At 51.4% G+C, this 14,347-nt stretch overlaps 1 protein-coding gene across 1 annotated transcript in view; it reads right to left on the reverse strand.

The window, feature by feature from the left end:
• DOCK5 (dedicator of cytokinesis 5) overlaps positions 1–14,347 on the reverse strand; it is a 581,227-nt gene that overhangs the window by 51,179 nt on the left and 515,701 nt on the right. The window contains exon 44 of the mRNA XM_086942489.1: positions 11,585–11,723. Coding sequence (XP_086798615.1) covers positions 11,585–11,723 — 139 coding nt within the window. The remainder of the gene's footprint in view (positions 1–11,584; positions 11,724–14,347) is intronic.

The raw sequence follows: 14,347 nt of genomic DNA on the forward strand, positions 1-14,347 counted from the left end.
CGGCGGAAAAAATAATCTGATGATGGCTACCAAAGGTGGGAGCTTCCGCAGGAAGCACGCCGACGTCACAAGGACACCAAATGGTGGGATGTCGACGCCCACCTGGGCCACGAAAAAAAAAAAAAGAGAAAAAATACTACAATTCTGGACCAAAATACTAGATGGCGGAATAATGCACAGCATAGTGAATCCAGAAAAATTCACGCTGCAAAACTTGCATTTATTTTTTATTTAAGGTGTGTGCGTTTTATTTTATTCTGATTTACTTGAAGGTGAAAGGCCAACAAAGCAGTTCCAGAAAGGAAAATGCTACTTAGCAGTATGCATCTGTTCTTGGCATGTAGAGCTGCAGAGTTGTACACTTAGCATTAGATTGCCACCTGGTGTTGGGCTCGGATGATTGCATGTTGTTGTCGTCTTGGAAGAAGTCTTTGCAGTCACGAGATAGGTGACTCCTCCTTTGGACGATAGTGCGTATGGGCATGCCATGCAGCCACCTCACCGTTGCTCCATCCTACAAGTTAAAGCTATGGATGCCATATTTGTGTCAGTCCTCCTGCAATTCTGCCCCAATTGGATACATTATTATGGTAAGTGTGCAGCATCACATAAGCCTTTGTGTTCTTCAGTATCAAAGCTGGATTTGCCACTTTCTATGTCCTTATCGTGAAAGGACTAGGGAGGAAACGTGGCAAAATTGCAATGCACATATTTCTTTCCAGGAATCATTGAGAGTTGTTGTCACAACCCTATGTGCCTTCCATTCTGCCTATTTATGTACTCCTCAGATAGGTAGGACTTTCAAAATGTTCTACATTTATTCATTAATTTAGGAGATGATAAAAAATGTGAAACATTGGTTTAAAGTTCCAATGAAGCACAGATTAAGTTCTTTGCACACCCTGGAAAAAACAGCATGTGGGAAATTATGCAAAACCCAACTGGTTACTCAGTCCTTTCTGTGATTTGAGGGTTTTTATCTTTTCTAGCAAAGCCTCCGAAAGACGAAAAGCAATCTTTTGAAAATGAAAGACAGGACAGCAGAGAACTTGCTTCAGTGGTGCAAGAACAATTTTCAGAATGGGCGGTTGCCATGAACGTTACATCATTGAAGGTATTGGGAAAAATTCAAGCTTCATACAAAGAACACGCATAGCAAATGCATTCAGCGGGAGAGTGGTAAGGGGATAGTATATAGCTGGTGGTGCATTTTGGAGCACACTGTCACGAACGGACTTCTAAAGCGTAGTGTGGTAGCGCACTGTCATTTACAGCCAGCACAAACTCCATTGAAATGGCCACTAAATATGCACAGGCATACAGAATACTGATAATGCACAAACAATGCGTGGAAATCGGGTTTCAGTGAATATTTAATTCCTGCATCACCAAGTGTATTGATTTGTTTTGATCTATTAAAACTTTTGTCTCCATCACACTTGATAATTACAAACGAAGTGCTTCATGTAGGCTTTTCTAACTGCTGATATATTCTGAAATATTAGTGCAACTCCTTTATATGTATTTACATTTTATTGTGTTAGCAAAAAAAGTCACACCTTACCGGCTTTCCCTTCACACTCACTGCATGCACCCAGCGAGACTGTGGCATAGTTCACGTTACAAAATCCTGTACAGTCTGAGAAAGAAAAGTAAACACCAACCCCCCTTTTAAAGGAACAAGCACTGCCTTTAAAGATACAGCATGTGACAAGGTACAACAATTAAAGGCATCTTTATTGTTCATTCACCTTCTGAACTCCAGCATGGTTATTTTCACTGGCCTGCATCAACCACGCACGCCTACGTCCAGCGCCTATGATTTACGGAGCACAATGCAGCTTACTTGTCAATGACAGGCCTGACTTATAAGAGAGTTTTTCAGTGAATTGTTTGTCATTATAAGCATGCAGTATTGGAGACGCTTTTGTTGTTACTATAAGGACAGGACGGATGAGAAAGCAAGAGACAGCTTGGAATAAATATTTAGGCTGCTTAATTCCAGAATTAATGCTTTGTACCAGTACTCAATTTTCACCTTTATAAGGCGATAGGATAAATCCTCAACTAGTTTTATGAACAATGTTTTTAATGTTCTCTTTACTCCTGTTGACATTTTGTTGCCAGTTGTTGACAGCCTTTTCTTTCAAAACAATTTCTTTTAAAGTCTTTCCATTACAAATCAGCATAAAATAGAACAAAACAAGTAGCAGTCTAGGTTTGCTGCATGTCTGCTTCTACTGTGGAATGGAGAGATTCGAACCCCAAATAGAATTAACTCCGGGCCACAGTAAGCAAAGTTTGTACATGTTTAAAACAGGCATCTGCTCCAGTATCACCAGCCAGCTCCCCTGTCATTTCTCTCCAGTGCAACAAATCCTTTTCCAATTTGGGGTCAGTGTTCACCACTGCCATTGTATTTTCCTCCATCAGTGCCCATTATCGTATATCACTGTGTCAAGTTTCTGACTTGGAGCCCATACTGGCATTCAGTGACTAGCAATGCAACCTTTTACCAGAAGGAGACCCAGGGCAACCACACAAAAGTGCATCTGTTTGTTCTCTGATCTTGGTGTATTACCAGACCACAAATACTTTGACACTCCGTCTTTATCACCCCAGCAGATGTGTGACCACTTGATCCCTGATATTGAGTGCAATCCTACATGTCCAAATCCTCTACTGCCACCCAACTCTCTGGTATGGAAATCTTGGGCAGTACTCCTGTTCCATGTGAATGTTAGAAAGGCGATCTTAGGGGGGAGGCAGAGGCTGTCTGGCCGACCACCCCGAGACCCACCTCTCCTTCTAGAACTGGCCGAGCATGGTCGTGAGGCCTCCTGGCGAGGTTCCTCTCCTAGGATCGTACAGGCGAGCACTCACACCACTACAGATGGACACCACACAAGGATAGGTCTTAACATCTTTATCAGCAATCAAGGCAGGTTATCTCAGCAATACAGTACAAATGGATCGAGGGATCCTTAAGGTCTTTAGTAACTGCGGGAAGGGGGTAGCGGGACAGTCTTGGTACCAGCCTGGTACAGGGATACCCTACGCTCAGCTCTCAATCCTCGAGCTGGGGGGTTCCTCAGGGTCGGGCCGCGGCAGCAAGGCTCCGAAGATGGTTTCAGCGAGGTTGGGCCGTGGCAGTGCCAGCAGGGCTCCAAAGATGGTTTCAGCGAGGTCGGGCCGCGGCAGCGCCAGCAGGGCTCCAAAGATGGTTTCAGCGAGGTTGGGCCGCGGCAGCGCCAGCAGGGCTCCAAGGATGGTTTCAGCAAGGTTGGGCAGCGCCAGCAGGGCTCCAAGAGGGTTTCAGGGTTCGAAGTAAGTGAGTTCGTTTCGGGTCTCTCGACTCCAGGATACAACTACCGACCCATTCCAGGGCTGCCCCAGATATAGGTCTGGAGTCCTTTGATGTCCGGACCCTCGTACCTGGGGGTCAGAGGGGCCGGGATGAGAGTGTCCAGACACCCTGCAGGAGGGTGGAGCCAGCGCCCAGGGAGGCCGGAGGGCGATCGAAACCAGGCCGTTTTACCACCTGGTCGGATCTTGGTGCCTCGATGTCGGAGCTTTGTTGGGGCCGCGGCCGAGGTCGGGCCGAGGCCACGGGGCCCGGACGGGGAAGGCCCAAGATGGAGTCGGGGCCTGAGAGGGTGGCCCGGGATAGGGATCGGACCAGCAGCGTGGGGCGAGTAGGGGTCGCCACGTTCTGGTGGGGGGGAGAGCCGGGGACGCCAGGAGTGGCGGCTCTCGTGAAGGTTGGAGGGGGTATCTTCAGTCCGAGGGACAGGGGGGATGTCGTCCAGGGCCCGCCATGCGGGAGGAGTGGGACCACGCCACGAGGCCGGTTCCAACACAGGTCCCCCCCAGCTGAAGGAAGGGAGAGTCACCCATCTTCTTGGGGGTTCTCCTCGCCAAGGCGCAAGAAGATGGACAGGCCGTCGGCGTTGGCGTGGTCGCTGCCGAGGCGATGCTCCACAGTGAAGTCCATCCCTTGTAGGGAGATGGACCAACGTAGCAACTTCGGGTTCTCCCCTCACATCTGCATCAGACACCGCAGGGGCCAGTGGTCAGTTTGCACCCGGAAATGGGTGCCGAAGAGGTAAGGGCGGAGTTTCTTGAGGGCCCACACCACGGCGAAGGCCTCTCGTTCAATGGTGCTCCAGCGCTGCTCTCAGGCCAGCAGACGCCGGCTGATGAAGGCCACCACCTGATCAATTCCTTCGGCGTTGATTTGGGACAGGACTGCCCCGACACCATGCTCGGAGGCATCTGTTTGGACTACAAATTCCCGGCTGTAATCGGGGGCTTGGAGCACGGGGGCGGTACACATGGCTGTCTTTAGGGTCTCAAATGCGGCCTGACACTCGGGTGTCCAGTGTACCTTCTGTGGCTGCTTCTTGGAAGTGAGTTCAGTGAGGGGGCCCACAATACTGCCATAATTCTTTACAAAGCGCCGGTAATACCCAGTGAGCCCCAGAAAGGCTTGGACCGCTGTCTGGGTGACAGGGGGCTCCCAGGCCAGGATGGCGTCGATCTTGGGTTGGAGGGGGGCCACCTGGCCGCTGCCCACTTGGTGTCCCAGATAGGTCACGGAACCTTGGCAGATCTGGCATTTGCTTGCTTTTATGGTCAATCCGGCCCGGCGGAGGGCCGCCAAGACCTCCCAGAGGTGTTGGAGGTGTTCAGCCCAGTGAAGGCTGTACACCGCGATATCGTCCAGATATGCGGCACTGAACTCTTCTAGCCCCGCCAACACCTTATTTACCAGTTTCTGGCACGTTGCAGGGGCGTTTTTCCTCACGAAGGGCATCACCCTGAAGTGGTAGTGGCCATCGGGGGTTGAGAAAGCGGAGCGCTCTTGGGCGCCTGGTGTGAGTCCGATTTGCCAGTAGTCGGAGGTTAGGTCGAAGGTGCTTAGGTAGCGGGCCGCCCCCAGGCGGTCGATCAGTTCATCAGCCCGGGGAATGGGGTGGGCTTCCGTCCGGGTGACGGCGTTCAATCCCCGGTAGTCTACACAAAACCTTAGTTCGGGAGCAGCGCCAGGGGCGGCGGCCTTGGGGAACAGGACGACAGGGTTGGCCCACTGACTGTCAGAGGGTTCGACCACCCCCAGAGCCAGCATCTTGGACACTTCTGATTGAATGCAGGTCCGAACTCGATCGGGAACTCGGTAGGCCCGGTGCCGCACAGGCGGGCTGTCCCCGGTGCCGACATCGTGGACGCACCACGGGGTGACTCCGGGGGTGAGAGAAAACAAGTCTGCAAATTGTCCCAACAGCTATTGGCAGTCTCGGCGTTGTTCTGGGGTCAGGGCGGAGGAGAGGTTGACTCCCTCCACGGAGCCGTCTTTCTCAGAGGCGTTCAGGAGGACCGGTAGGGGCTCGGAGTCGTCTTCGGCCCCACTGTCTGTAGCCATCAGGAGGCTAAGTTCCGATCGGACAAAGTGAGGTTTGAGCCTGTTGTCGTGGAGGACCCGGAGGGGGTTCCTGGGGGACTCCATGTCCACCAGGTATGTGACGGGGCTCTTGCGCTCCACCACTTTGAAGGGCCCAGTCCACTTGTCCTGGAGGGCACATGGTTTGACCGGGGACATGACCCATACCTGTTGGCCCGGCTCGAACTCAATGGAAGAGGCGTTTTGATCATACCAGCGTTTCATGTCTTCTTGGCTGAGCTCGAGGTTGTTTTTGGCAAGTTCCCAGAACCGCCGAGTCTGGTTTCGGAGGGTCAGGAGGTACCGGTATACGTCGGGGGGAGCATCTTGGGCGGTCACCGCCCAGCCTTCATTGACCAGGCTTAGGGGACCCCAGACGGGGTGCCCGTACAATAGTTCGAAGGGGCTGAACCCCAGGGACTTCTGAGGGACTTCCCGATAGGCGAAGAGGAGGCAGGGCAGCAACACGTCCCATTGGCGTCGTAAGGGCTCTTCCAGGCCCATGATCATCCCCTTGAGGGTTCGATTGAAGCATTCCACCAGTCCATTCCCTTGGGGGTGATAGGGGGTCGTAAATCTGTACGTGACCCCGCATTGTTGCCACAGGGACTTCATGTAGCGGGAAATGAAGTTCGTACCCCAGTCACTGACGACCTATCGGGGGAAGCCCACCCGGGAGCCGGCACGGTCCGGAGAGGGATGGCTTCGGGATAACGGGTGGCATGGTCCACCAGGACGAGGATGAAACGGTGACCTTGAGATGTTCGGGGTTCCATGGGTCCCACGATGTCGATCCCCACCCACTCGAAGGGAGTGTTGACGACTGGAAATGGTTGCAGGGGGACCTTGAGCTTTCCGCCGCTCTTCCAACTAGCTTGGCAGGTGGGGCAAGTCCGGCAGTGATTGCTTACATCATTCCTCATCTTGGGCCAGTAGAAATGGGTCACCAGGCGGCTGTACGTCTTGTCCTGCCCCAGGTGCCCGGCGAGGGGCACATCGTGTGCCAGATTCAGGAGGAAGTCTCTGAACCGGAGGGGGACCACCAGTACCCGGCTGGCCCCCAGCTCGGCAATCTTCTGCTCACTGTAGAGGAGATCGTTGCCCCAATAGACCCAGTGGGACCCTGAGGGGTCTCCGGTGCTTTGAGCGGCGGCTTGCTGTCGGATCCCCTCGAGGGAGGGAAACGTTTTCTGTTCTTGACGGAACTGCTCTCGTGTGGGGCCACCTTCTTGGCGCCATTGGGCCAGTTCCGGGAGGTCGCTGAGCGGGGCAATTTCTTCACAGCTGGGCCCCAGTGGACTGGGCTCAGGGTCGGTGTCTTCGGAGACGGCGGGAGGTGGAGGCTCGAGCCACTCTGGTTCTTCCGTTGGGTTGGCGGCTCGGGCGGCCATGGATCGGGTTGTCGCGCAGACCCACTCAGGGAGGCCTAGCATCCCCAGATGCTCTCTCCGCTCGACGTCGGCCCAGGGGGAATTCTCCAGGTCGTTCCCGAGGAGGCAGTCTACGGGGGCATCGTCCCGTACGGTCACTTTCAGCATGCCCGACACTCCCCCCCCACTCAAAGGGGATGCAGGCCATCTGGCACAGGCTCTCTGAATTGTCCGCGGACCATACTGGGCACAGTACATTGGGTAGGATTTGGTCCGAGGTCACCAGGTGGCAACGGACGGGCGTCACGCTGGCTCCCGTGTCGCGGAGGGCTTCGGCCCGGTGTCCATTAATGGTGACCCACTGGCTGTACTTCTGAGTGTTGGCCGGGATCGGGCCCGGGGGACCATGTCTCTTTCGCCCAGACATACCAGGGACATGGCGGCGGGCTCCCACTCGGTCTGGTCTTCGTCATATTTCTCTTCTTCGCCCCTTTCCTCTCCCAGGGAGGCGGCCGCGATCTGGCGGTTTAGCGGACCGGTGGTGCTGGATCGCTGGTTCATTGGGCAGTTGGGGTCATTGGCATAATGACCGGGTCGCTGGCATTTGTGGCAGATGACGTTCGAGCGGGGCCCCGGCTGTGCTGGGGGGGCCCCTCTTCTGGCCAGGGAGGGCAAAGTGTTGGTCGGGGGAGGCACCGCGGGGGCGTCCCGGTTCCTGTTCTGGCCTCCTCCGCCGCCTCGGGGATGGTGGGATCCCTGGGGGGCTCGGCCTTGGTCTCCCATCGAGTTCCGGGAGACCCGGGTGCTCTCCCATCGATCGGCTTCGATGGCGAGTTTACGAGGCTCCGTCAGTTTGCTGTCGAGGAGATGCTGCCTGAGTTCGACAAAACAGTTGTTGGAGAGGTGCTCCCATACAATGAGGTGGTACAGCTGCTCGTAGGTGGTGACTTGGCTGCCTTTGATCCACCCCTCTAAGGCTCTACTATAGAAGTTCACATACTCCACCCAGGTAGTACCGGGGATTCTCTTACAGTCTCGGAATCGCTGCCGGTACATCTCGGGGGTGAGTCCATAGCGAGTAAGGAGGGCGGCTTTCATGTGTTCGTAAGAGGTCATCTCGGCGTCGGGGAGCTGTAGCAGGGCGTCTCTCCCCTCGTTGACGAACCTCCCCCACAACCCGGCACCCCAGTCTTTTTGCGACACCCGGTGCGAGGTCATGGCTAACTCGTAGGCCTTAAACCATTGTTGGATGTCGTCGTTTTTATAGTACTCTCTGACGACTTCCTTGGGGATGTGGACCTTGGTGACTGCAGGAGGAGGTGGGCCCCGGTTCCCGGAGGCGCTGGCCTCCCCGTTTTTGGCCTCAAGTTCTTTTAAACCACGCTCGTGCTCGTACGCGAGCCTCTTCTCCTCTAAGTCCCTCTGCCTTCGTTTCTCCTCTAGGTCCCCTTGCAGCCGTAATTGCTCAAGGGCTATCTTTTTCTCGGCCAGCTGTAGTTCTCCATCCAGACGGAGTCGGGCCAGCTCCAATTCGTGGAGCCGGCTCTTTTCTAGCTCTCCGGCGTCTTCGTGGGAGAGGCCCGTGTTTAGGTTGGTATTTCTTTCCTCCGCTGGGGTTGTGATGGCTTCCGGGTGCATATCAGAGGTCGTGATATCTTCGTTCTCAGGTGGCATCGCTCCTGTGTCTACCCATGTTTGTAAGGCCTGCTTGAAATCGTCCTTGGTGTTTAGCCCAGTGGTAGCGATGCCCAGGTCCTTGCAGAATTGTTTCAATTCTTTGCGGTTGTAGTCCTCCAACCGTTAATAATAATAATAATACTGATGCTTATAAAGCGCGAACAGCTACCTCTGGAGAGGTGTCTCGGCGCTAGCGAAACCTACAGCAAGGAGCGAACCGTCGGGAGGAAGAGAGGATTATTGCATAAAAAGCCAGGTTTTTAGGAGCTTCCTAAAACTGGCTTCTGTTGTGGCGGATTGGATGGCAGGGGGTAGGGTATTCCACAGTTTCGCCGTGCCGGCCGAGAAGGACCTGCCTCCAAGTCTAGCTTTCCTCACACGCGGTACAGTTAGCTTGAGCAGGGAGTTGGAGCGCAGCTCTCGTTTTTGGAGGTAGCGGGGGAGTCGGAGTTTTAGATAGTTGGGACACTTGCCTTTTAGCGCTCTGAAGGCAAGGGTAAGCACCTTAAACTTAATTCTGCTAGCCACTGGCAGCCAATGCAGCTCGTGCAGATGCGGAGAGATGTGCTGCCTGAAAGGGACACGTTTTATCAATCTCGCAGCTGCATTCTGCACGATCTGTAAGCGTTTTACCGCATATTTGGGCAAACCAAGATAGAGGCCGTTAGAATAGTCAAGTTGAGATGTGATTGTTGCGTGAACAACCGTTTTCCGACATTCGACAGGTAGCAGAGGCAGAAATTTCCGCAAATTTCTGAGTTTGTGCAAGCAGCCAGCGGTGAGCTGTTGAATATGCGGCAAAAAAGACAGGTTCTCATCCCATCTTACTCCTTCTGGAACTCTGCGGTCGGTCTGGTTTCCTTGGTAGTCATGGTCGTAGTGTGTTTCTGTCAGTAGTGGGCGAGTCACTCTCTGTACGATCTGCGTTGGCTTGGATCGCACCGCCTGCCACCAATGTTAGAAAGGCGATCTTAGGGGGGAGGCAGAGGCTGTATGGCCGACCACCCCGAGACCCATCTCTCCTTCTAGAACTGGCCGAGCGCGGTCGAGAGGCCTCCTGGCGAGGTTCCTCTCCTAGGATCGTACAGGCGAGCACTCACACCACCACAGATGGACACCACACAAGGATAGGTCTTAACGTCTTTATCAGCAATCAAGGCAGGTTATCTCAACAATACAGTACAAATAGATCGAGGGATCCTTAAGGTCTATAGTAACTGCGGTAAGGGGGTAGCGGGACAGTCTTGGTACCTTCCTGGTACAGGGATACCCTACGCTCAGCTCTCAATCCTCGAGCTGGGGGGTTTCTCAGGGTCGGGCCACGGCAGCGCCAGCAGGGCTCCGAAGATGGTTTCAGCAAGGTTGGGCCGCGGCAGCTTCAGCAGGGCTCCAAAGATGGTTTCAGCGAGGTTGGGCCGCTGCAGCGCCAGCAGGGCTCCAAGGATGGTTTCAGCGAGGTTGGGCCGCGGCAGCGCCAGCAGGGCTCCAAGGATGGTTTCAGCGAGGTTGGGCCGCGGGAGCGCCAGCAGGGCTCTAAGAGGGTTTCAGGGTTCGAAGTAGGTGACTTTGTCTCGGGTCTCTCTACTCCAGGATACAACTACAGACCCATTCCAGGGCTGCCCCAGATATAGGTCTGGAGTCCTTTGATGTCCGGACCCTCGCACCTGGGGGTCAGAGGGGCTGGGATGAGAGTGTCCAGACACCCAGCAGGAGGGTGGAGCCAGCGCCCAGGGAGGCCGGAGGGCGATCGAAACCAGGCATCCGGGGACGGCTGGAGGGCCATCGAAACTCCCCTCCTCCTTGATCCGTCAAGTGGCCGTTTTACCACCTGGTTGGATCTTGGTGCCTCGATGTCGGGGCTTTGTTGGGGCCGCGGCCGAGGTCGGGCCGGAGCCACGGGACCCGGACGGGGAACGCCCAAGATGGAGTCGGGGCCTGAGAGGGTGGCCCGGGATAGGGACCAGCAGCGTGGGGCGAGTAGGGGTCGCCATGTTCTGGTGGGGGGAGAACCGGGGTCGCCAGGAGTGGCGGCTCTCGTGAAGGTTGGAGGGGGTATCTTCAGCCCGAGGGACAGGGGGCGATGTCGTCCAGGGCCCGCCATGCGTGAGGAGTGGGACCACGCCACAAGGCCAGTTCCAACACATGTGATATATCCTACTCACACTGTTGGCGGGGAGGTAAGTTCTATGAAAATATTTTTAGTGTGTGAAAACCCTAACATTGTTTTGTCATCTTTTTTGTATATTTCATCACCTTACCCCGTTCCCTGACAGTCAAGTGTGTTCCCAATTCTCTTGTTTAGAGCTCTTAGTCTTATTGAGAACCAGGTGGCTTAATGAGTCCTTGCATTTCTTCAATGGGGCAATACCATCCAACAGAACAGATACTGTGTCTTTAACACAGTTTAGGTTGGAATTAACTTTCATAGCCCAGTTGAAAGCGCTTATCTGAGATATGAGTGGAATCACTAGAGAACTGATACACACTTTTGTTCTAATTTAAAAAAAAATAAAGTTATTTGCTTGAATACTGATAATTCGAAATTAATATGGCATATGCATTCAGCAACTTTATATAGAAGTTTGATAAACCCCAGTGTGAGAACACATCTATTCTTCAATACTGAAGATAAGGGCGTGGAGGCTCAATGGCCTTTGATTTTCTCCAATAAACGAGGACACATTTGCTAATTAAAAACCTAACAGAAAGAATATGGTACTTATTTGCAGTTAGCATTACAATGTTCTCTCTGTACCCCAAAGAGAAAAGGAACTTGGTCAAACGTGTACAAAGGTTTTCGGAAAGTGAAGTGAATTTTTTATGTACCACTTAGTCTTAATCTTCTTTCACCCTTGGGTATTAGTGCGTGTTACAAATTATCATTTCATTACATTTTCATTACATAGCTATGACTATTGTGATACTATGCTGCCAACTGATGTACTTGTTATGCGACTAAAAGACCAACAAACTTAAAAATGAGAATGTTAATGCACCAGTATGAGATGAGTGTTTAAATAATATAGAAAAAATGGAATCCTCTTGAAGAATCTCCTTAAATTGAAAGGAGCATCACACTTTGCACAACAGGACTTACTGTTAGTTCGTAGTGTTTTTGGTGTGATTGGGGGAGGGCTCTGCAAGCTTGACTGTTGAGACGAGGTATTCTGTAGCAAAGTTAGTCTGTTATCCATGAGTTGAAGGCTCTTTGGTCGTTGTGATCTCCCTGCAGTGTCCTAAAGCCACAAAAATTAAAACATTACATCTGAACTGGTCTCTAAGACTTTAATATTGCAGAGTAAAATAAAACATTGCTTGCCTTCTGTAAAAATGTTTCTAGTGGATACTCTATCTAACTGCAGAACCCTCACCAAATGAATCGCCTGAAATGTCGGGCTGAATCCAGAAAAGCTTACAGAATTGTTCTTTGCCATTAAGCCGCATCATGCCTCCAACACAACACTTTTATCAGACAACAAGGGTCCTTGACAATTTCCTATAAAAAACTATGAATAATTATAGGCCACAATCTGCACTATAATGAGGGTGTCCAGCCGGACCATGTTTAATAATCAAATGAGAGACATAAGGGAAAATTCAAAACACACAAAATTACAGTGGGACACAATCCTGCATCCAGTACATATAACAACAAATTAAGACAAACCAATATTTACAAGGGTAGGAGATTACTCAGGCAATTATATGAAATTTTGAGGCGCTAGTAGGTACACAAACATCAAAAATCAATCTAGCTGCGCTCATGTAGTACAACACAGATGGGCCACACAGTGGAGAACTAGTGTATAACTACATCAAGTGTCGACGGCGTTTCGATCCTATTAGAGATAGAGGATCATCATCAGGACTGACATTGTTTTGCCTAAAATTGCAAGCCTGGACTCATGCAAGATGGCATAAAGTGGTCCAAGGCGGCTGGTGTCAGGAGAGTACTCCCGGTTGAAGGATCTCTGCTAGGAACGAATACCGAGATCGAATGGTTTCCAGATGGCGATTGGTCAGCCGGTATTCGTTTAGGGGACAATATATGACACAGTGGTCGAAACTGAGAGAGGGTACTAGGCGTGAATGACGAGACCCGGATATTATCAGGATGGTGAGTTACTAGCCGAAGCCCATGTGTCCATTATCAGGGTTCAATCCGACACGCTGGTCGATTCTACAACAATTAAAGGCGGAGTAAAATGACTGCAGGAACCGCTGGTAGTAAGCTGAACCTGATGATTCAGCGGTATCAAGTTCTCTGCGGGGCAGGATCGCGATCCTGCCCCGCATCCTAATTCATGCCTAGTACCCTCTCTCAGTTTCGACCACTGTGTCGTATATTGCCCCCTACACGAATACCGGCTGACCAATCGCCATCTGGATACCATTCGTTCTCGGTATTCGTTCCTAGCAGAGATCCTTCAACCGGGAGTACTCTCCTGACACCAGCCGCCTTGGACCACCTTATGCCATCTTGCATGAGTCCAGGCTTGCAATATCAGGCAATACAATGTCAGTCCTGATGATGATCCTCTATCTCTAATAGGATCAAAAACTCAGTCGACACTTGATGTAGTTATACACTAGTTCTCCACTGTGTGACCCATCTATGTTGTACTACATGAGCGCAGCTGGATTGATTTTTGATGTTTGTGTACCTACTAGCGCCTCAAAATTTCATATAAATACCTCAGTAATTTCCTACCTGTGTAAATATTGGTTTGTCTTAATTTGTTGTTATATGTACTGGATGCAGGATTGTGTCCCACTGTCATCTTGTGTGTTTTGAATTTTCCCTTTTGTCTCTCATTTGATTATTAAACAGGGTCCGGCTGGACACCTTCATTATAGTGCAGATTGTGGCCTATAATTATTCATAGTTTTTTATAGGAAATTGTCAAGGACCCTTGTTGTCTGATAAAACTATTACCCCTGGTCCTGCTTACCTAGCGGGTTCCCTTGTTTGTTCAAAACAACTCCAACACAACACTGGCACTTCCCCAGATGTGACTTCACAGAGCAATATATAGTGCCACCCCAGGGCCATGGTGCTGCTTTCTGTCCTAAAATGAAGGGTAGAGAAAACCAACTTGGAACATTATTAATCATACACAACACTCAACAGAATAGGGAGGCAGGAGGATAAGCAGGTACCTAGAGTATCCACCAGAAGGAAAATGCTACTTACCAGTATGCATCTGTTCTTGGCATGTAGGGCTGCAGAACCACACAATATAGTATTAGATCACCATCTGGTGGTGGGCCCGGATGATTACACTATGTTGTTGTCTTGGAAGAGTCTTTGTCTGTTGGGTGACTCCTCTCTTAGATCGTAGTGCGCATGGGCATCGACTCCATCCTCAGATTGTTTTTGCCACTGGGCAAATGATGGAGTTTGTATGAATACAGATAAAGATGTACATGTGTTGTATATCTAAATAAGATAATACTGGAACAGATACAGGTAGCCGGGGAGGCGGGTGGGCGTGTGTGGTTGTGTAGCCCTACATGCCAAGAACATATGCATACTGGTAAGTAGCATTTTCCGTTCGAGGCATATGGGCTGCAGACCGCACACTATAGCATAGATTGAACAGCATTTTTTCTTGTAGTGGCGACCACCCGCATCTGTTGCCGTAGTTTGAAATAATGTCTTGAGTACAGCCTGGCCCACACTTGCTTGTTGTTTTGCCTGCACTTCTACACAGTAGTGTTTTGTAAATGTGTGCGGAGTAGACCATGTAGCTGCTTTACAGATGTCATCAAATGGTATATTTCCTAGGAATGCCATAGATGCTCCTAACTTACGGGTAGAATGAGCCCTAGGAGGAATGGATAGAGTGTGTTTTGCTTT

This window comes from Lissotriton vulgaris, chromosome 11 (assembly GCF_964263255.1).
Source record: "Lissotriton vulgaris chromosome 11, aLisVul1.2, whole genome shotgun sequence".
Lineage (NCBI taxonomy): Eukaryota > Metazoa > Chordata > Amphibia > Caudata > Salamandridae > Lissotriton > Lissotriton vulgaris.